Source organism: Zootoca vivipara, chromosome 5 (assembly GCF_965207765.1).
Source record: "Zootoca vivipara chromosome 5, rZooViv2.hap1.1, whole genome shotgun sequence".
Lineage (NCBI taxonomy): Eukaryota > Metazoa > Chordata > Lepidosauria > Squamata > Lacertidae > Zootoca > Zootoca vivipara.
In genome coordinates this window covers 9444357-9467432 of record NC_142588.1, presented here as the reverse complement: position 1 = coordinate 9467432, position 23076 = coordinate 9444357, and the positions used below count along the sequence as shown (strand labels likewise).

At 42.7% G+C, this 23076-nt stretch overlaps 1 protein-coding gene across 8 annotated transcripts in view; it reads left to right on the top strand.

Moving 5' to 3' along the window:
- WASHC2C (WASH complex subunit 2C) overlaps positions 1-22914 on the top strand; it is a 40790-nt gene extending 17876 nt beyond the window's left edge. Inside the window, exons 13-30 of one of the 8 annotated variants that reach the window (XM_035137646.3) lie at positions 1663-1719; positions 2622-2786; positions 3371-3489; positions 5510-5599; positions 5913-6008; positions 7677-7763; positions 10090-10244; positions 11409-11520; positions 12801-12929; positions 14991-15107; positions 15601-15726; positions 16654-16755; positions 17498-17599; positions 18660-18722; positions 19110-19301; positions 19415-20023; positions 21468-21642; positions 22487-22914. In XM_035137646.3, coding sequence (XP_034993537.2) covers positions 1663-1719; positions 2622-2786; positions 3371-3489; positions 5510-5599; positions 5913-6008; positions 7677-7763; positions 10090-10244; positions 11409-11520; positions 12801-12929; positions 14991-15107; positions 15601-15726; positions 16654-16755; positions 17498-17599; positions 18660-18722; positions 19110-19301; positions 19415-20023; positions 21468-21642; positions 22487-22626 — 2636 coding nt within the window. In that variant the 3' untranslated portion in view covers positions 22627-22914. Of the gene's footprint in view, positions 1-1662; positions 1720-2621; positions 2787-3370; positions 3490-5509; positions 5600-5912; positions 6009-7676; positions 7764-10089; positions 10245-11408; positions 11521-12797; positions 12930-14990; positions 15108-15600; positions 15727-16653; positions 16756-17497; positions 17600-18659; positions 18723-19109; positions 19302-19414; positions 20024-21467; positions 21643-22486 lie in introns of all 8 variants that reach the window. The other 7 variants (XM_035137645.3, XM_088670017.1, XM_088670016.1 and 4 more) reach the window with 7 other exon arrangements.
- Positions 22915-23076: the final 162 nt, after the last annotated feature.

Sequence of the window (23076 nt, the reverse complement as noted above, 5' to 3'; positions counted from 1 at the left end):
AACGTAAGTGGAAATCACGTTCCTTGACATAGTACGGTAGCTTTTTACAGTCAAGGATTTGCCCCACCTGCAAAGCAGCAACCTCAAACATCCGAACCAGTTGGCTAGTGCTGCTTCTTTGTAACATCTGAAGTAGGAGTCTTAAGGAGGGTCAGGATATAGGTAGGAGCCTACATGTTAGGAACATAGGAAGCTTCCTTAGGAACCGGCAGTTTGATTTGCACAGTCTGCCCATCAAGTCTTTGGTTGAGAGCAGTTGAGACAAGGAATACTGGGGGTGTCTTTTGAAGGGGGTGGGAAGGGAAATAGAGCACAGGGGCAAGGAACAAAAATGGCCTGCTCAAACCCCTAAGAGCAAATAGTGAGTCCTGGAGCAAGGCTTTGAAAATGGGACACTTTTAATACGAAACGAAAACACCCAAAACTTGAGGAGGTTATGCTTACTTCATAGAATCGTAGAACTGTAGAGTTGGAAGGGACCTACCTTATTGCAGTCCAACCCCCTATTATTCAGGAATCCTGCCACAGCCATCCCTGGATGGGCTCAAACCACCAACCTTCTGCTTAACAGCCACACTGACCCATTGCATCACAGGAGGGCAGCTATTAGAGGCCAAGAGCCACATGTGGGCTGCTGTGGTCACCTGTGAGAGTTGTGTTTCTCCTTCACACACCTTTATTAGCAGACCAGAATGGGGTGAGTTTGCTGAATGCTGTCTTCATGTACGGTGGTACCTTGGTTGTCAAACGTAATCCGTTCCGGGAGTCCGTTTTATTCCCGAAACCATTCGACAACCAAGGTGCGGCTTCCGATTGGCTGCAGGAGCTTCCTGCACTCAAGTGGAAGCCGCGTTGGACGTTCGGCTTCTGAAAAACGTTCACAAACCAGAACACTTAATTCCGGGTTTGTGGAGTTCAGGAGCCGACTTGTTTGGGAGCCAAGCCATTCGACAACCAAAGTACTACTGTACAGATATTTATAAAGACCATAGGTGGTGGTGGGAATATCTATGATTAAATAATTCAGAGAGAAATTTGATCTGAATATGATCTAAGCCACCTGATTATTAGAACTGTATGAGCGGGGCATTTGATGTCCCTCAAACTTAGGGACATAAAAGAGAAGTTTAACTCTTTCCCCCATGTATACAGTGAAGGGAATGATCATGCGAACCAGCCATGTCCGCAGTACCTGCATATTCAGTGTTCATGTGCAGGGGATGTACATGCATTCAGATGTACAGTGTAGGTCTCCTTCAGGTTAACATTGAATGTGCAATTGTGTTAGAGGGTGTGGCTTGTAGGTGTGGTTGCAATCCATTCTTGGGGTTCGCTGAACAGGTCTAGGGACCTCATATGTCTTAATGACCAAACTGTTGGATGTAATACTGTTCTAGGTGAGGTCATTCTTTTTACCCTTGAAGCAGCTACTGAGTGGAGGGTTAAGGGACTTTAATGTCAGCCAGGAGAGTAAAAATAGGAGAAACTATACCTGTGAGATTTCCCCTTGTATTTTCTTAGAGTTACACCTCCCCACTCCTTGTAAACTGGTTAACTTACTAGAAAAATGCTCCTTCCAGTGTTCCTTTTTATAATTGATCAGAACTAACTCTGAAGTGAATGTTTGGCATTTTCAATTTGACCACTTTATATGCTTTTTAGAGCCATCATCAAAACCTACGAGGAAAGTTCCTGCTGGTGCAGTATCTCTCTTTCCAGGTATGAGTAATCTAGAGTTGACTTAAAATAGTGTTTTTTTCTACTTTCTACCTTCACATCGGGACGTGGGTGGTGCTGTGGGTTAAACCACAGAGCCTAGGGCTCGACGATCAGAAGGTCGGCAGTTCGAATCCCCGTGACGGGGTGAGCTCCCGTTGCTTGGTCCCAGCTCCTGCCATCCTAGCAGTTCGAAAGCACATCAAAAAATGCAAGTAGGTAAATAGGTACCGCTACAGCAGGAAGGTAAACGGCATTTCCGTGTGCTGCTCTGGTTCGCCAGAAGCGGCTTTGTCATGCTGGCCACATGACCTGGAAACTATACGCCGGCTCCCTCGGCCAATAATGCGAGATGAGCACCGCAACCCAGAATCTGTCACGACTGGTCAGGGGTCCCTTTACCTTTACCTTTACATCAATGTGACTCTTGCAAACACCATCTGTGCATTGCAGAGGATTCCAGGGCAAGTTCTAGGACACCTGTAGGTCATTTGATCCCATCTGCTCCCCTAAGGAAAGCCTAACTGGGTGGAGCTGAGATTGGGAGGCTACATGTTCACATTTAGCTTGTAGGCTAGAGATTCCCAGCTGTTCTATGTTGTGATGTTAAGTAATGACTGAGTGGGGTTGGGAATCAGTAAGCTTGCATATTCATATAGTTCTCCTGGAAACCCATCCAACTATGATAATTTGCCTTTCCAATTTACTTGTTAATTGCCGCTGATGTTAAATACCAAGCGATAACGTTCCTAATGATTTTTAAAAGCAAGGTCCAGAAGTCACCCATAGCTTGTCCAATTTTTGCATCAGAGATTTGGGGAGAACTTTTATAAACGGAAAAATTAATTAGTTTCAACAATAATAGGAACTCCAGTTAAACATCAGATGACGTATGCCCTCTATAGGTGGAAATGACGTGTTTAGCCCCTCCTCGTTTCTAAAGGGGAAAGAGGATAAGAAACAGGCAGAACCTGTCACAGATAAAGCACCTAGACATGAAGATGTTGGCCTTTTTGATGATGATGATGATGGCGGCAAGCTTGAGTCAAATAAGAAAAGTTTCATTTCAGGTAAGCTGCTACATTTCATTCCTTCTGAATCTTCCTTTAAGCATTCTGATAACTTGTTCTTTCCACAAAGCCTTGCTTGGAACAGAAGTGCTGAAGAAGTCTTTGGTTAGAACTTTGAAATGAGAAGTGTGGCAGCAATTGGTTATTTAATCATCCAAGCAATGCCAAGCAAATCCAAGCAATATAAGGCCACCCTTTATTATTATTTGTTGCATTTAGATACTGTCCTATACCCAGAGGTCTCTTTATATTTAAGACTGCCACTTCTTTTAGTCCCTTGTGTCTTTGACAGTGGCTCAACATGCAATAAATCTAGCAGGTGAAACTTGTTGGCCTGAAAGTAAAATGATGGGGAAAGTTTCAGTTGTAATACATTTGAGTTACAAGCTCCTCTTGAAAGGTCCTTGACATGTATTGAGTAATAAACCTGGGGTTGTGACTATACACTGTTTTTCTTATGAGTATGATATGATATGGTGCTTTAGCCATAAGACATTGCAAATACAATAAAATGTCTTTGATAGTAGACTTCTTTCTTAATTAGTTAACTTTTCCCCTGAAGTAAACATTTTGTTTTTAAACAGCCAAACCTGCAGCTGATCTCTTTGAAAGTGAGGAAGATCTGTTCAAGGAAAAGCCTGACATTACCAATGTTACAAACAAAGCAGCTAAAGAAAATAAAGACTTTACAGCAGGAGATAAGGTAAATAACCTTTTTTTTAAAAAATGACAAACTCTCATTTCATTGAACTTTCACTACCCAGCAGCCTAGGGAGAGAAAGGGGTGGTCTTACCCACTTTTGGCTCTCATTAAGTTCACCATTGGCTTCTTCGTTGGGCATTTCTGGCATGCAAATCAAAACAATTTAGCTGCTGACAAATCTACTCTTTCTGTCAAGGATTGTGAGATCTTGCTCTGGAGAAAGCTGTATTTTTTGATATAAAAACACTTTTTACAATCAAGACTTTAAAAAGACAGCAGGACTAGTAACTCTTAATACAGTTTACTTCTCACATTCTGCATAGTCTTCTTTTATATGAGCAGGACATGGGTATTGGGTTTCTCTAGGCTTGGTTTTTTTTGCAGCAGTACTTTGCAGACATGAAAGATTAAAGCTAACAAACTGACAGCAGAGAGGTTCCGGTTTCCGCCTGCAGGAATGGCGGACCTGTTTTCCATCTCTCTGACCTTCGTAAGGAATTTGGCGGTTGCTAGGGGAGTAAATGGCAACCCCCTACCCTCTCCGGGGGTTACGGAGAGGGGCCGCTGGCCCGCGATGCCCCCAGACCCACTCCGACTGTTTTTGGAGTGGGGGGAGCTTGGGCTGAGCACTTACGAGGGCCAGGACTCCCGGACGCTAATCTGCATGGCGGGGATTTCCATGGTTAAAGAAGATAATTAGGCTTAAATCTATGGACATACTTCAGAAGGAGGGGAAGAAGCGCTGTTTACTGCTGAGAAATTTATGCTGCTGAGGGAGAGGAGTCAAAGATTGTACAGCATCTGGAAGAAGGATTGATGGGGACGGAGCGATAAGGGAAGTGAGTTTTTATTTTTATTTTCTTCATATTGTTGCCTCGTACCTTCCCGGACGCGATGTCCTGGCTTGTTTGGAGTGAAAGAGAAGCAAAAGACTGTGTGAGTTGAACTTTATAACTGTTGTTACTGAGCATATTTTTTAAAGATGTGGAGTTGCCGATGAGAAAAGCCCCCCCCTAGTCGGACGGAAGGAGTTCTGGACGCGTTCGGAGGATTTATGAGCTGTGACGCACTTTAAATTGGAGCAGCGACCTGAAGCTAAGTTCAGCTATAGGGCAAGGAGATCCATTAATTTACCAAGAGTTTATGGTTTGATGTTTGGGTCTCCTGCCTGGAAAAGCTGTAAATTCTATAATGATCGTAAATCTTCATGGCTATGAGAGGAAACGAAAGTGATTTGAGTTTTTTAAGATGGCGCTGCTTCGTGCTGCTTCGACGCAACAGGGAGCTCCATTAAGAAGATTTATGGGGAGGCTGGACTGATTAACTCACACAGGAGAAAGAACATCTGTGAAACTTTGTTTGATATTTATCTCAGCAGCTGGGAAACAATCGGATGAAAGTGGAAAACATCTATGTGACTGTAAGGGGAAGATCTGGATTATTATGAACTTGGAGGACGATTTGAACTTTAGAAAAAAGACGGCAGTGGACAGTTGCGAGGAATTCCCAATTTCTTGAAGCATGGGAACCCAAATAAAAAATTCTTTAGATGATTTGGCATAACATTCGGTTTGATTGATATATATATGTGTATAATTTGAAATATTGAATGTGATATAATTGGTTTTAATTGGAAAATTAATAAAAATATTTTTTTAAAAAAACAAAAACAAACTGACAGCAGAAAAGGGCACATTTTGAGTAGCAAAATTGGAAAAGCAATTACAGTGGTACCTCAGAAGCCAAACAGATTCTGTTCCAGAAGTCCATTCGACTTCCAAATCATTTGGAAACTAAGGTGCAGGAGCTTCCTGCAGCCATTCAGAAGCTGTGTTGGATGTTTGGGTTCCAAAGAACGTTCACAAACCAGAACACTCACTTCTGGGTTTGCGGCATTCGGGAGCCAAAATGTTTGAGTTGCAAGGCATTTGCCAACGACTAGTTGAGAACCATTTCCAAAGCATGATTACTTGCGAAACCTTTGCAAATCAACATAAATGTGTGTGTGTTGTTTTTTAAGAGTCAACCGTCTGCTGAAAACGTCGGGTCTTCAACTCAGACATTTTCCAAAGGCCACAAAAGCCTGTTTTCTGACGAGGAGGATTCTGAAGTAAGTTATTAACCTAACCATTCACTTTTGCACCAAACCCAACCAAGCTGCAAACTTGTCAGTGGATTTGCCCTGCCTGCCCCAAAAGTTGTTTGGTCCACCTTTATGTTGATTGTCTGCAGTTGTGCCTGCCTTGTGCCTGTCTAATCAGTCAAGTAAAACTACAAGTAGCGCAGGAAAAGGTAGGGTTCCCAGAAGTCCGCAAGGAGAGAATGCTACCCTTCATGTCTGCCCATTGATGCTGAATATTCCAGATGAGTAAATGCACTTCTGAGAAATATTGCTGACACCAGCTTTCTTTTCTGTCCAACAGGATTTGTTTTCTTATCCATCAAAATCAAAGAGCTCATCTTCTAGCAAAGTGGCAACAAAGACATCACTGTCTCTGTTTGAGGATGAGGATGAAGAAGTAGGTGTTGCCTGAAAGCACTAGGTTCTACTTCAGAGTAAATTACACTTTCTGATGCAGGCCTGCATGACACAATGCCTGTGGGCTGATTGTGGCTCTCCCTTCTCACTCCCATTTGTATCCCCGCCGGGGATTTCCAGACATTGATTGTTTGCAGCCCATTCTTACCTCTTTGTGGGGAAATTACAGTGGTACCTCGGGTTACAAACACTTCAGGTTACAAACGCTTCAGGTTACAGACTCCGCTAACCCAGAAATAGTACCTTGGGTTAAGAACTTTGCTTCAGGATGAGAACAGAAATTGTGCTCTGGCGGCGCGGCGGCGGCAGCAGGAGGCCCCATTAGCTAAAGTGGTGCTTCAGGTTAAGAACAGTTTCAGGTTAAGAACGGACCTCCAGAACGAATTAAGTTCTTAACCAGAGGTACCACTGTAACTGCCTGGCCCCATGAGCCCAACAACTGTGGAGAAGGAGCATGAAGAAATATTGCTCTTTTCCTGGACTCGCTGGTATTTGGTGGAATTGGTGCCGTCTTTGCCTGCCAGCCAGTCATGCTGCATGAAGTAACTGCATCTGAGACTCGCTCTAGGTCGAATTAATTGCCGGGTAGGGGAAAGAGCCTTGTGTGCCACAAACTTCAACAAGGAGGAATAGAGATAAGAACTGGGAGCACGGAGGGCAGTAAGAACAAATAAGGAGCCTAAAGGGAGAGGAATGGGTGTGGCTGAGAAATGAAGCAAACAACAAAATAGAGTTCTACGCAGCTAGAAGTTGCAGGATCTCAATCAGAGAGCAACTACAAAGGTTTTGGGGAGCTCCAATCCAGCATTGGACCAAAGGTCTTCGGCTCTGGGGGGTGGGGGAAGGCAGAGCTCAGGTTTCAGAATTTGATTGTTCAGGAGCCAGTCTTGCTTAAACAAGTTATTTGACACTAGGGCAGGCATCCCCAAACTGCGGCCCTCCAGATGTTTTGGCCTACAACTCCCATGATCCCTAGCTAACAGGACCAGTGGTCAGGGATGATGGGGATTGTAGTCCAAAACATCTGGAGGGCCGAAGTTTGGGGATGCCTGCACTAGGGCCACTAGACAAGCCCTACATTGATGGGAAGTCGTGTCTAGGGGGTATCTCTGAACACAGAATGTAAGACATACTTAATTTAGTAATATGTACAACATCCTGAGAATTCCAATCTCCTTTCTGAAGTTTCTATTCCTCATGGTTGCTTGGAAATGAAAAAGGAGTTGGGTAACATTTTTATGTATAAAAGGATAAAAACACTTTCTTGAAGGAGCCCACTAGCTTTCATTGGCTCCTAGACCAATAAATTAACTTCCCTGGTTTTCTCTGGTTCCTAATACTATTGAGCTAGTAGCTATTTCAGTCTGTACAAAAAAAATTGAACACAGATTGTGATGTGCCCCAACACATTGTGCAATAAAGAGCACATTCATGGAAAATCTGGAACAGTCTCACATAAGGGTTCTGAACCTGCTCAAAGCAAATTTTGGACCTAGGACTAGCAATGAAACATTTGGGGGAGGGGGGCTTGACTGTCTTGATGCACACTCAGAGGGGCATGGCTCCCACCTATCTGTACAGTTTTTCGTTGAATGCCACAGCGATTGCATCTTTGGAAAAATTAACCTCTTCTCTTTGTATTTTCTAGGGACTCTTTGGGTCTATGCCTAAGGCACAAATTTCAAAACCACCAGTAAAGAAAGCAACCAGTTTGCTCTTCAGCAGTGATGAGGAGGTAACATGTACAGAGGTTGTTAAAGGGTGGCTGGTTAACCTTAAGGCTCTCAGTTAAGTGAAAGAGATATTATTTAATACAGAGCTTTCACTCTCAGGTTTAGTTTTCCCCTGCTATGTGTCAGAGCTGTTTGTGCAAGATATTTATTTCAGAGTTTGCTTCAGAGTCAAAGATTTTAGAAGTAGCCATAATGAAAGGGCTTTCCCCTGAGTTATCAAAAAAAAAAAGTTCTTGACTCTGGGCGGCTTCCAACAAACATTAAAATACATCAAATATCACAGATTAAAAACTTCCCTAAACAAGGCTGCCTTTAGGTATTTTCTAAATGTCAGGTAGTTGTTTATCTCTCTGACCTCTGATGGGAGGGTGTTCCACAGGGCGGGTGCCACCACCGAGAAGGCCCTCTGCCTGGTTCCCTGTAGCTTTGCTTCTTGCAGTGAGGGAACCGCCAGAAGGCCCTCGGCCTGAGATAGTACTCTAAACCCCCTATAATAAATCTGAGATAGTACTCTAAACCCCCTATAATAAGTATATTCAAAATGAACAGCATCTATAAAACTCCAGGCAGCATCTTCTGAAAACTGGTGGTTCTGTTCAGAAGATGAGAAGTTGGGCACATATAAGAAACATATCTGGGATCTAGAGAATTTCTGTCAGAAAGGTCTGACGGAGAAAAGTTGCCCTGCAAATTTTCAAAGCTTGAGAAGCTGATGTAACTGGGTAGTAAAACCTCTGTACTTCTAAAAGTGTCAGGTCCAGGCTAACTCCATTGTTGAGTAACTAGGGAACCATTATGAACTAGTGTGCAGCATAAACACCAAAGGTTTTTGTGAGAGAATAACTTGACAACCTCTTTGGAAATTGCTCTATTGAAGTTGTTGTAGTTTAGTCGTTTAGTCGTGTCCGACTCTTTGTGACCCCATGGACCATAGCACGCCAGGCACTCCTGTCTTCCACTGCCTCCCGCAGTTTGGTCAAACTCATGTTCGTAGCTTCGAGAACACTGTCCAACCATCTCGTCCTCTGTCGTCCCCTTCTTCTAGTGCCCTCAATCTTTCCCAACATCAGGGTCTTTTCCAAGGATTCTTCTCTTTTCATGAGGTGGCCAAAGTATTGGAGCCTCAGCTTCACGATCTGTCCTTCCAGTGAGCACTCAGGGCTGATTTCCTTCAGAATGGATAGGTTTGATCTTCTTGCAGTCCATGGGACTCTCAAGAGTCTCCTCCAGCACCATAATTCAAAAGCATCAATTCTTCGGCGATCAGCCTTCTTTATGGTCCAGCTCTCACTTCCATACACCACGACTGGGAAAACCATAGCTTTAACTATACAGACCTTTGTAGGCAAGGTGATGTCTCTGCTTTTTAAGATGCTGCCTAGGTTTGTCATTGCTTTTCTCCCAAGAAGCAGGCGTCTTTTAATTTCGTGACTGCTATCACCATCTGCAGTGATCAAGGAGCCCAAAAAGGAAAATCTCTCACTGCCTCCATTTCTTCCCCTTCTTGAAGTACATGTGTATAATACATCACAGCCCATGTTGTTTTGTTGAAACAGGTGAAGAACCTCCAGGCCCTGGGCTGGTATTGGTCCACAATGCCATTCCCCCCAAATCCTGGTCACCCACCCATCAGCTTCTAGATGTGAAAGGGTCTATAGTTCATGGATAGAATACGTGCCGTTATTGTCAAAGGGCGCTAGTTAAATCCCTGGCATCTCTTGCTTAAAAGTTGTCTTACAGCAGAGCTGGAAAAGACCCATATCTTATAACACTTGTAGTTTAATGGTGAATTTTGGATATGATGGAGATGTAAAAGATTTGGATCATTATAAAATACGCAGGAGGTAATGATTAATAATAGGACCCACAAAGGGAGGGGGGAAGTCCAGGAGATTCTTTGGAATCTTGTCTTTATGTTGTATGTTTGTGATTGTAAATTTTTAATTTGAAAAACCGAATAAATTTATATAAAAAAGGCAAAATACCCATCTTTTAGGCCTGCAACTAGTCTGAATTGACTGAACTAGGCTAGGTGAACCAGTGACTTGATTTGGTGCAAGACTGCTTCATATGTTCATCCGAGAACTATGCTACAGCTTAAATTGGCTTTGATTCAATGCACCCAAGAAAGGCAAATGCTAAGCATTCTTTGGGGGGGGGGTTTGACTTGGCTGAACCTGATCATTGTGTTTCACTGTTCTAGTAGCTTCTCGGTTAATCACTGTGTTCAGAAATACTTCATACATGCCTAACCCAGGGAATTTGAGGAATGGGATAAAAAGACAACCTGTAGGACAACAAAGGTATGAATAATTGCTGTGTTTTTAGGACCACTGGAATATTGGCCAAGAGGTCAAACCTGCTTCTGAATCCAGGCAAAAAAAGGAGCCTACAAAATCTGCCTCTACTGCCAGCCACACAGTCAAGACAGGCCTCTTTGAGGAAGAAGGCGAAGAAGATTTGTTTGTTATCACTAAAGACAGGTAAAATGTGGGAATTAGGAATGTATCTTCTATTGCAGCAGCTGTGTCTAGTTCTTCCCTTGGCAATGGATATAGTGCTTTTTTGAACACTTTCCCCACAGGAGTGAGCTAGGCAAGGGTGGATTAACTCTGTCTGCTGCCTAGGCAGGCAGAATTCTGAACTTGAAGCAGCTTGGACTTTTTGCTTGCTATTTGAATGTACATTTGCAGTTTCAGTTTGTTGTGTTGGTTTGTATGCCTTATTTCACTACAGTGCTTTCTATATAACTACAGTACTTTGTTTAGCCACCTTAGTAACATAGCTTTATGTTGCTGGTGCAGAATGTACAATAGGCGTCCCACATCAAACCTGGTTTGCATATGTTGCCTGAGCCTGTGGTTAGCTCTGGATTGAGGGGACACATGAGAACAGTTAATCATTGTGATAAATACCACTAGTATATGTTGAATTTAAACACAAAATGTACTTAATTTCTATGCATCATGTTAATATTCAAAACATTATACACCGATAATTTATTCCTGGTAGCAACCTTCATTGTTTAATTAACAAAATTATCCCACCTTGTTGCAAAACTATCATACCTCTGTTTTGGTTGCAATAATTGTCAAATTAACTCATTTTAACAAACTACCACAATTTTTCTACACATTCTTTTGAAAAAAATACTTTAGCTGTGGTCAACACACAGGAAATCTCTTCTATTCCCCCACCCCACCCCATCCTTTCCCATCATTTAAAAGGAAAAACACTGAGTAGAGGGGGACTTTATGAACTAGGCTTTTTTTTTAAAAAAAAAAAAACTTTCCCCCCAAATACTTTGTTTTGTCACCCTTTGTGTCTGTCTGTCTATCTATCTCTCTGTCTGTCTATCTATCTATCATCTATCTATCTTACACCCCCACTGTATCATAAAAATATATGACAGATGTATACAGCAATATGAAAGCATAAAACCACAGGCCAGAGGTTCCCTACTTGTGACCTAGAAGTTTGTCCCCCTGTGTGGAACCAGTGGCCTGAATTTCAGGTATGGGCCATGGTTATCCTACCACTGTTGTAATCAGCAGGCAGGCAGTGGACTTGGATCTTGTACCAAGAACTGCAACATTTGATAATCCAATTTGTGTGATTTCATGGGGCTTCTTTTTCCCTTGTTGCAGTCAAAGAAAAGCTCCCAAAGCTGCACTCCTCTTCCAAGAAGATGATGTAAATGGAGACTCATTCTTCAGCATTCAGCCGTCCCATCTCCCATCAGGTGTCCAAGAAGTAACGGTATATCCAGCTCAAATATAGCGTTCTAAAGTGGGAATTTCTCAACGCTTTGCTCCCAACCTTTTCTCCAGAGGCTTCACAACTCTGCTTTAATCATCTCACATATTTCTGCTAATTCAAAGGATGGAGACATGCTGTCCCTCTGCCTAGTCTCTTCACCACAAATGTGGAACCTGTAACCTGCCAGATGTTTTTGGACTACAACTCCCATCATCCCTGACCATTGACCAATCTGGCTGGGACTGAGGGAAATGGATTCCAACAGCTGGAAGACTGAATTCCAGCAACATCTGGTTGACTACAGGTTCCCCAACTTTACACATCCATAGTTCTGGTTACAGGTAGGTAGCCGTGTTGGTCTGGATCGAAGTAAAATAAAAAAAATTCCTTCAGTAGCACCTTAAAGACCAACTAAGTTTTTATTTTGGTATGAGCTTTCGTGTGCATGCACACTTCTTCAGATACAGTGAAATGGAAGTTTCCAGGCACTTATGTAGAGAAGGGGTGGGGATGGGGAGGGGGGATCACTCAGAAGGGTGGTGGAAATGGGTGATTGACTGAACAGTCAGTCAATCACCCATTTCCACCACCCTTCTGAGTGATCCCCCCTCCCCATCCCCACCCCTCCCCACCCCTTCTCTACATAAGTGCCTGGAAACTTCCATTTCACTGTATCTGAAGAAGTGTGCATGCACACGAAAGCTCATACCAAAATAAAAACTTAGTTGGTCTTTAAGGTGCTACTGAAGGAATTTTTTTTATTTTACACATCCAGTGAGGATTCTGGGGAGAAAGTCAGGCAGCTGCAATCTATAGGTTGTCCTTTTGGGAGATAGTGCCCTCCTTGGAGAAATCCGAGATAAGCAGCAAAAATGAAATGGAATTTTGTCGCACATTAAATACTGACAAATTTATCATGGCGAAAGCATTTATGGACCAGAGTCAACCTCATCATATGAATTGCTGTTAAAAAAAATCTTGCCAGCCATTCTCAACTGAACGTGATTCTGTAACACTCCATTTTGCATTGTTGAAATTGGCAAGTTTTCCAAGTCCATTGAGAAAGGGGTGAGTTCCTCGTCCTTCATTGTTAGCTCTCTTTTTTATTGTGTTTTTCTTTATTTGCAGTATTTATCAGTCATAAACTGCAATTCATACACAGCTGATTTTTTTATTTTTATTTTTTACAATCCTCCCTTTCAGAAGAACCATATGTCTATTCAATTACATTTACCTTCTAAGTCACTTCATATTTTAAACTTTCATTTATTGATCAGCAGGAGGATTTGCTGGGAACACGTCCAAAGAAACGAGTGGAAGAGAAGGCAGGACCTTTGGGTGAACCTGAAACACTTCACAGGTCTGATCTTGGAGGAGGAGATGCAGGAGAGCAGCAGAGGAAGCATGAAGTAAGGAAAACCTATTTATGTTGAACAAACCCCTGAAAAATGTTCCTTTGGCAAGTATCTCTTCGATGATAGTGGAGTCTAGTGGGCATGTTGTTAGAGTTGGTCTTAGGAGACTTTGATCCTGTTAACTTTGTTTGATTTTCACTAAATAAGTCATATTCTGCCATTTGCAGCCCCTTCTGTGACCATTGGACAGTTTGCAAAGTAATGTAAGCAAAATTATAGGCTCTTGCCCCAAGGCTGTTACTGTCTTGAGTTTTTTTGAAGGGAGAGACCAGGGGGTAGTTAGGCAGAGGTGTTAGGGATAATAGTAGGAACCAGTGTAGCAATATATGCTTGGGCTTAGAGAACAACATCTTCAAGCATAAACTAAGCTTTGAGGGGAGAGTTGAAAGAAGAGAGAGGTGGCATTATGGGAGGGGTGTTTTAGGAATAAGGGGTACCGGGTAGTAAGGTAGAATAGGCAGTCTTGTTTAAGGGAGAATGGTATCTTTTGGGTAGCTGAGGATGTCAAAGTTGAAGAAGGGACGGTCATGGGCAGAGATATATCTGTATAATGGGTCAAGGCTGAGAAGGCTTTGAATGCCAGGACAAAGAATTCATATTATATATGGGAGTGGGCAAGAAAGCAATGCAGGAGTTTAAGGAGATGTTTCACATGGTGTGAACATGAGACAAGTGAAGCATCTTGGAAACAGAATCTTAGAGGTGAGAGTGAAAGAGAAGGTTGTAATAGTTAGAGACTAAATCGGAGCTTTCATTGAGGGAACAGAGGAAGAGCTGAATCTTTGCAACCTTTGTATAGGGAGGAACCACGGACAAGATCACAGGAACTGCCAAAGCAGTGAAAATAGTCCAAAAGTGATGTATCAGTTGACAAAATGAAACTGCCTATAAAATTAATATATAATGAATGACAACGGTAATGAAAGTAAGTGGTAGCTATTGTTGTGTAACAATTTCTCCAAAGACCTCCAGTTATAGAAATCAGCTGTCAATCCATGTAGCAATTTTTAGCAAGGAAGGCAGCAAATGTTGGGGTCACTATACCGGGTTACAGCCGCTTCAGGTTGTGTCTTTTTGTGTTGCACTCCACGGCGAACCCGGAAGTACCGGAACAGGTTACGTCTGGGTTCCGGCACATGTGCAGAAGCGCTAAATCCTGCTTTGCACAGAAGCGCCGAATTGCGACCCGCGTGTGCGCAGACACGGGTTGCGAACATGCCTCCCACACGGATCACGTTCGCAACCCGAGCATCCACCGTACTTACAAAAAAAAAGTGTCTACAGATTGCTAAGTAATATGCAGATGACTTTCAGCAACTACATATGGATGTACACTTATATGTGTGTTTGGGGAGAGAGAGAGAGAAGGAAGACTGGCCTTTGAAATGCCAAAAATGCACTTATTTGAAGGTTCAGAGAGTTTTGAGGTTTGTTTGGGAACCATGATCATTTGTGTGTTTCAGGCAGATGTGACCTTGCACCTTAAGCATGCAACTCAATAGCCAGTTTCTTGCTACCTTGAGCATATTTTCAGAATGGTGGCAGGGAAAACAGAAACAGAAAGTAAATTAATAAATGAGAGACAGAACCTTTTAATTTGTTGTTCCAGTTACTGGATGGATAAGGGGGTGTAAAATCAATTCAGCTACAGTGGGACCTTGACTTACGAATTTAATCCGTTCCGAATGCACACTCGTAGGTTGAAAACTTCGTAAGTCGAGTTTCCCATAGGAAAAGCGGTTTCCCATAGGAATGCATTGGAAACGGAAAAATCCGTAAGTCGAGGAAACCACATCTAAAAACTCGTAAGTCGAGGAAACCGAATCTAAAAACTCGTAAGTCGAGGAAACCGCATCTAGCCGCGAACAGTTTTTCCGTTCGGATGTCAGAAAAATCGTAAGCACGCGGCCACTTTTTCTGCTCGTAAGTCAAAAACCTCGGATGTCGAGTAGCTTGTAAGTCGAGGTCCCACTGTACTTTTAAATCTAGCTTGAGCTATTAGCGCAATCTGCTCTAGATCCATTGGATAACTTACATTTGTTTGGTAACTCTTAGCCCCTTTTGGAGAAAGATGTCAAAAAAAGGATTAAAAGTGTATTCAGCTTATTTGACGAAGAGGAGAAAAATGAAGGTGTGGATGCTGATAAAATGTCACAGAGGGAAATTGAAAAGGTGAGTGATACTGGAGTCATCCTAAAAATAAAGATACAGCAATCAATATAAACAATTAAAAAAAACACCAACAAAACATCCTGAACAATACTGCAATCCAAGAGTCTGCTTTTGTAGCTGGAGTCAGTCAGGGCTTCGCCCTCCCAGGCCAAGTGGGAAAATGTCTACCAAGTCAGGGAGCACGTTTTCCACGGCTCATAGCCAAGATGCCAGGTAAGTGAAAGTTCCTAACAAAGCAACTACAGGACACTTAAAAGTGAATCAGTATTACTTAAGTAACATCATGAATCAGGGAGCGGCCAACTATGGATAGGGTACCTCTCCTGCTAGGTGGTGGTGAGTTTGTGTACGCAAGTGTGTCATGTGCATTCAAGCAGGTATCTGGAAAATTGAATTGTTTTAGGACTTAGAAATAAGTTTATAAGTTGACAGATGTTATAAACGAAAGCTATTAGGAGTCCACAAAGCCTCTTGAGCCTTGCTTCTTTTCCAGCCCCCCGAGAACAGTATCCCTTCCAAGAGCACAGGCGTCTTTCAGGATGAAGAACTTCTCTTCAGTCATAAGCTGCAGAAAGACAATGATCCTGATGTTGATATTTTTGCCCGCAACAAAAAAGAGGTCAGTCTGTCCAAAATACCTTTAAAGTGGGTCCTCGTGTTTAAAGAAATTAAAACCAAAAAGAACAATTCCTGTTGGAGCACTAGCAGAAAGAACTTTAGTAAGGAGGTCATTCAGACCCCGCTAGTGAAGTTTAATGTACTTTTTTTTAAAAAAAATACTTAATATTTAAATGTTACTTAAGAGTTAATACGGTATATGTTTCTGCTTCACTGCCATGATACAATTGCAGTAGACCTTAAGAAACCAGATGACTAGACATATTTCTCTGAATAGGATAGAAACTGGTATAACCTTTAAGGAAGGACTTTGTGCAGTTTACCAAGGCAGCCGTGCATATGCATGTAATTAAAAAATTAACAGCAGTTGAAATCTTAAGCGAATTCAGTGTCTTTTTGTGGAAGACTCTTGCATCATAGAAGCCCTCCAACCATTTAGTGGGGAGCCTCCAAGCTGGTTTAAATGGCCTTTAAGATTCTTCCTGGGCCACATTCCTTTCTTGTGCTTTTGCCTGTCTACGTTATGTGTCTGACCAGTGATAATGGCTCTTGCTTACATATGGTTGGGGAATGGAAAGGAGTGTGTTGAGAAGGGGAAGAGTACAGAAACTTGAGATTTCTGCATTGCTGGAATGTAGGCTCTACTGTGCAGAGCTAAGACTCTCATCAGCTGCTTTGCCCTCTTTTGCCTCTGGCCCTGCCCACCTCTGGAATGTGGCCCCCAGAAAGCTCCCTGGGAGGGAAAGCTGCCCTTGGGCCCTAAATATACCCTATCCATGGTTTAAAGGGGATATAGTCAGAAAGTGACTCTTTGTGGGGAAAGGTGAAAAAATGTCTAGAACCACAAACAAATCTGCCTCTACTGTTTTGTAAAGGTATTTATTTTTTTACTTTTAAGAAACTGATTTATTTCTATTATTAATTTCAGGTTCCAAAGCCCAGGGTAAAACTGCCATCTGAAGGAGGGCTGTTTGGAGCTGATGATGGTGGTGATGATGGTCTATTCAGCCCTTCTAAAGCAAAGCCCTTGGTACTTGCCATTTTGCCCTGAGAATTTGAGGAGCAGTAACACTCAGAGCAGAGAAGATGCCCGTTGCCTTGCATATTAATCAAATGGAATGTTACAACTTTAAAAAACTGTGTTCTGCAGCCACATAAATTAAGCAAATTGGGCAGATGCACTGTTCATGCAAGTAGTGTTGTTGCTCAGTGTTGTAGGATTTAGATTTTTGACTCGCTTTTTGCGGAAAGAAGATTTGGGACTAGAGCTAGACCAATTTTTTCAGCTCAGCTCTTTTTGAACAAGGAAATTCTCCTGAAAATAGGGAAGAGATAAGACAAATTCCTCGTACTTGCAGTTAGTGGGACTTGGCCATACTGTACTTTTTAGGACAAAGCAGCCCAAGAGTCGTCTTCTTGTTACTGTTTTTTTAACCCTCACCAGCCAATCTTTGCAGCCAACAACTCTCCACAGCAGCTTTTCCGAGTTCCACATTTGTGCTAGATATGGCACAGGAAAAGGAATATCCCAGATTCCTCACATTTTCTGTGTTGTTGTTTTCTGCTTTTGAATGTTGCCTAATCAGAACAGGTTGCAACACAGGAGGGGAGAATTAACCATCCCCCATGCACTGCAGACCCAATGCAAATTGCCTCTCCCCACCCCCCACCTTAGTGTTAATTTTTAAGATGGGAAAATATATACAAGTGTGCAGAATTTAGGGTATTCCTCTTCTTGTTCACTTACACTTCTTTATTTTACTTTTTGGAAGGTAGCAGAGAAGAAAACAGTAATCTCTTTGGAAGAGGATAGTGAAGTTCCAGAAAGTAATAAAAACGCCAGACAAGAAGAATCAAACTTAAAGGCCACTGAGGTTTGTAAATTCCAATTTTAGAGAGCTTCAAGAGCTTCTTGTTCCTAAATGCAGTTCCTGAACTACCCCCATTTTCTATCTAGCAAACACATAAGACATTCAAATATCTACATAGATATTCTCATTGCAATATACATAGATATTCTCATTGCAATATACATAGATACAGGGGCGTAGGAAGATAGGGGCGGTGGGGGCGGGGCACCCTGGGCAGCGTGATCCTAGGGGTGCTATCGCGGCTGCCCGCCCCCAAATCGCCCGCCCCACCCCTAAATCGCACGCCCCTGTGCGCAGTGCACCCTGCCCCCAAATCGCACGTCCCGCCCCCAAAACGCACGCCACGCCGCTGGGGGCAGCACGCCTGCTCTCTGCCCCCGGTGGCAGAGCATGAAGCTCCGCCCCTGCATAGATATTCTCATTGCTCCTTTAACATTGTCTCCTGGCATCCTGCCCTTTCTCCACCCTTCTTCCCCTAATCACTAAGGCAAGGGTGGGGAACAGGATTTTGCTGGAGGGCTGGTTCCTTAGTTCCTGCACTCCCAGCAGGCTATGTTGGCAGCTGAGCGGGCCTTCCGACCTCCCAAATCACATGGTGCCACAGTGTTAGGTCACTTACATCTCCTTTCCAGCTCGGCTTGAAGCCACGCTGTGCTGCAAAGGAAGATCCAAGCAAATCAAAGTGGGGCTTTAAGTTCCCAGTTGGGGTTACATTTCATGGCAAATTTAGAAGACAGTGAATCTGAGACCACCTGTTAAGGAACAGACAAGAGCACATTTTCAAGATTGTTCCTTTTCAACCATGTCTTTTCCTGTCTCACATCTGATGCCTTATGGGCTTCGGGGAAATGGCATTGTGGGCTAAATGCAGGCCTCCCCCTACAGAATGTAATGAGGCCCATAGGCTGCAGGCCACCCTGCGTTGTTGCAGTAAGGGCTCAGGCGGCCGGGGGGGGGATGCTTTCTGGGCTATCATACTGCTTCTGAGATTCTCCTGTAAAATACTGAGTGCATTACTTTTATTCACTTGGATTAATGTATATCTAATGTAATTTTTATACAGAAATCCACTGGTCTTGGTGCAAGTAAACATAGAGAGTCCTCATCTAGGATTGGAAAATTACAAGTAATTTATTTTACTGCCATTTTAGCTTTCAGTGTACTTTTCCTGCTAATTGTGGTTCTTCCACAATAAATTTCTTTTTTCTCCCCCACTTCCGGCTTCAGTCCTTTCTTGTGGATGCAACATCTGCTTTCTGTAAATGCATGCTTCACAGGGTGTGTATTTTTTCCTTTTGGGAAAGACGTGTCTATGGACAGGACTAAAATTCCAAAACTTGAGGGGGAAAGGGTGAGAGGGCATGTCCTTCTGTGCGCATGCACTATTCTTGCTTTTCCTGATCTTCGTCAAATGTAGAAATACTCTTGGTGGTTTTATTTTTCTTGGATTTCACATTTATATTTTCCTTATCCACTGCTCCCATTAACAATAGCCTCTCCATCCCTTTCTAAGGCAAGTTTGGATATTAACCCAGCCGTTTTGCTGCCCAGCGCGAAGCCACCTTCATTGCATCCAAAGACTGCGATTCATGAACCTCATGGCGTGCAGCATGTTGAAAGAGCCTCTGCTCTAGGAAATAATAAGGAGATGGGAGTCAGCTTTGATGATCCCATGCAAGCAGACACACTGCAAAATGCCAACAAGGTATAACTTTGTAATAAATTCATGCAGCAGCCTCCCTGATGCTATTTGGAATGTAAGTTTACTTGTCTCTCATTTTGTGTCCTGTTGTCACCTTGGCTTCATTGTGATTGCAGGGCAGAATCAAGGTGACTGGGAAACGAAGGCCACCTACCAGAAGTGCCAGGCGATTGGCCGCTCAAGGGGATAACACAAATGACATGAATGTTGCTAAGGACCCGTCCCCGCCTCTCTTAAAAGAAAGCTCTGTGCCACCAGCCACATTGCATCCTTCCAATGCAAAACTGCATAGGAAGGAAAACACTGAAGAATCTCAATCACCTCTACCAACCAACAGCAGTGAGCAGCTGCACGAGGCAGCTGGTAGCCCTGGCTCAAAATCAGCAGCCCAGCCTAATGTGCATGATCTCTTTGAGTCAAATGATATTTTTGCAGACAGCATAGTGTCTAAAGTGACTACGAGACCAAAGGCAACGGTGGAAACGGAGAGCCTCATGGGCCAGGTCCCTAAAGGTGGGGAAGGATTGCCTGTTCCATTGGCATTGGATGGTGCAAATAGTGAAGGCCTCTTCCAGGCTGAAATGCCCTCAAAGAAACCCGACCCGACTCCTTTCTTGGAGGATGAAGATGATCTCTTCGCCACTAGTAAAAAAACTGTGAAGAGGAAAGATCCAAAACCCATTCCTCAGTTAGTCCAGGATCCTTCCGTCCCTGATATTTTTGAGGTAATATAGAAACATAGAATTTTAGAGTTGGAAGAGACCTGCCAGTATGTGAATGTTGGAATCGTGTTCCTTCAGGCCTGGATACGGCTTCTTTTGTGCTCTGCTACTTTTGCTTAGCACAGGGACGGGGAATGTGCATCTTCCAGATGTTGAGCTCCATTTCCCCGTCATCCCTGACCATTGGCCTTGTTGGCCGGGGCTGATGGGAGTTGGAGTCAGACAGCATAGGGAAGACCACAGCCTCCCTGCTCCTGGCTCAGCAACTCTGTAAGTATGGGCAATAGTGAGGAAACAGCCCACTGCATGAATTCCTCCAAAGATTAGATAGCACAAGGGTGTGATGTCATATCGTAGAATGGGGAGGTGGTTGTACAGTTGTGATTTGGAAATGTTGATTAACTCTGGAAGGATGTAGGAAACATAGGCATGTTTAACTTCTTCCTTGCCAGTCTCCTCCTTTTACCTGGTCTCTGTGGGTTTTCTTTCCTGGGCCAGCCTTTGAAACACAATGATACTTTCGCAAATCCTGAGTACAATTCACCCAGGTCATTTCCATTTCTCCCCTCCGCTGGATGATCTCAGTGAAGAGGCAGTTGCTTTAATTATCTATCAAGCGTTTACGTAGATTTTGTTGTGATGTGTGGTGTGTTTTCAAATTCTTACACATTCGGCAGAAGTTCTTAATGGGCTGCTTTATGTATTACTGGAGTAGCAGGGAAGAGAATTTAACTTGGCTAGATTCTATGTTGTACCACTGACATCTGTGTCAGTTATCTCATACAGAGGTAGCCTGAAAACCCCCACTTCTTTATTTTTGAAATTATTTTTCAAATATAACAAAAAGAAACATTGCCAACTCACATCACACTTGTTTTTTTTATAAAAAAAAACCTTGCTTTGTAGCATATAAAGAAGTAACTTGCTCATGTCAATAGAAATGTGTTGATGCCAGATAAAGATAGGTACATTTTGCAAATCTCACTGCAAAGGAGATATGCATACATGCCTCTTTGCCCAATTTTTTTTGGGGGGCGAGCCTCAGTTGATGAGGCCAGTTGCCAGTTATTGCGTGCTGTACTGTGAACATTTAAGGATTTTTTTAAAATAAAAAAATCTGATGTTTTGTGTCTTTATACTGCATTTTTTGCAATTTTTGAAATGAATTGTTGGGTATGTGTTGTTGTGTTGTGATCTGCCCTAGGATCATTAACCAAGGAGGGGTGGGATAGAAATTTGATAAACCATGATTGCCTATAGCAGGGGACCCCAACCTTATCGGGTCCCAAGGCACCTTTGGAAATTGAAGAACACTTCATTTCACAAAAGAAAAACTGGTGATAGTCATTGCCTCCCACCCCAAACCAGGCAGAATGAGAGCAGTGGGGTGGGGAAATGGGGCTACAGAAACTTGCCCTATACTGAAATTTCTCTTCTTTTATTCAAGGATGATATATTTGCATCAGAAGCTCTTAAGCCGCCTGTCAAAGCAAAATCAAAAGAGCTGGAAGTGAACCTGTTTGATGATGACGTTGACATCTTTGCTGATCTTGCAGTGAAACCAAAAGAAAGGAGTGCCAAAAAGAAGATGGAATCTAAATCTATATTCGATGAGGAGATAGGTAAGGAGTTAATGTGAGCAAATATGTCTGTAATGTGGTTACAAGTGCCAAGCAGTGGTTTTCACAGTGGTTATCATCTCTGAATGGGCAGTTTGCATTGAAAGGATATCCCCCCCATTGAAATAAAATACCCTCTGCTTGTCTGTAGCTATCCCAGTAATTATCAGTCCTCATCCCAGATGATGCTATATTTGCATTTTGAAAAGCCTGCGTAATGTGAAAGTGTGTTTTTTGTTAATACACGGCAGAGGGGTGCTGTGTTTTCAAATGTTCTGCTACTTCCAACAAAGTTTTAGTGTTAACAGTGTTTACAGAATAGACTAAAATGTGAAACATCCAGAGTATCTCAGTACTGTACTTGGCTCAAATGCTTTTGGCACAGTCAACAGCTCCTGTATCTGTCATTACTGACCCACTAAATTTCATGAGCAGCAGGTTCAGTGTCGCTTCCCAGGCAGTAGCAACTAACCTTGTATTGTATCCTGTTAAATTCACACCAGTCACAAAAACTATTATTTGGCTTTCACAACTCCATTTGAAGGCAATAATTTCCTTCTCATTCTCTAGAGATTTGGGGATATCCATAGTTAGAATGGCAAGGGGGGGAAATCCAGCAAATTTGTACATACTTGATATTTTCTTGTTGTTTTATATAGCTGGAAGCCAGCAATATCAAGTTGGCAAAACTTTAGAAGTTATTGGCAATATAAACCAGCTTCATCACACTTGCACACAGACAACATTCTCAGCCAAATGTAGCTTTTTTTTTTACCATTGGCAGTAATTGTGTTTCCATTTCCCATTTTATGTCTCTGTCTCTCTGTGTCTCTCTCTCTCTCTTTAGATGATATCTTCTCACCTAGTAGTCAATCCAGGACAACCATCAAGAAGGCCCAGTCCTTTCAGGCAGCTTCAGGAACTAAATCCGAAATCAGAGCATCAAATACATTTGAAGACCCGCTCAACGTATTTGAAGGTCAATGAACATGTAGCCACTGACTCTTCTGTAACACTCTTATCCTGCCCAGTACTAATTCCCTTGCTTTCCAATTGAACTCCTGGTATGATGGAACTGTTCAGGCTCGCATCTAAATATTTTTCCTTCCATGGCATCAAAAGAAACATAGTGTTCCAAAAATAATTTCAGTACCCTGTAGCATTTCTGTTCCAGTTCAGTAGCTTATTCATTGACTTGCTAATGTAATCTTTTGTACAGAGTATAGATTTTATTAATCAGAACTGTCAAAATAAATCTGATATTGATAAATACAATTTGTAAAACCACTTTTTGTGTATGGGGTGTTATGGGAGAGGGGTACGACTTCTTGTGGGGGACACATGCTCCTTCTAGAGTAGTTTGTGCACCTTGGGTCCCCACCCTGCACTCAGCTCTCGCCTGTGGCTCCTAGAACCTGCCAGTATGCGGCTTCGAAT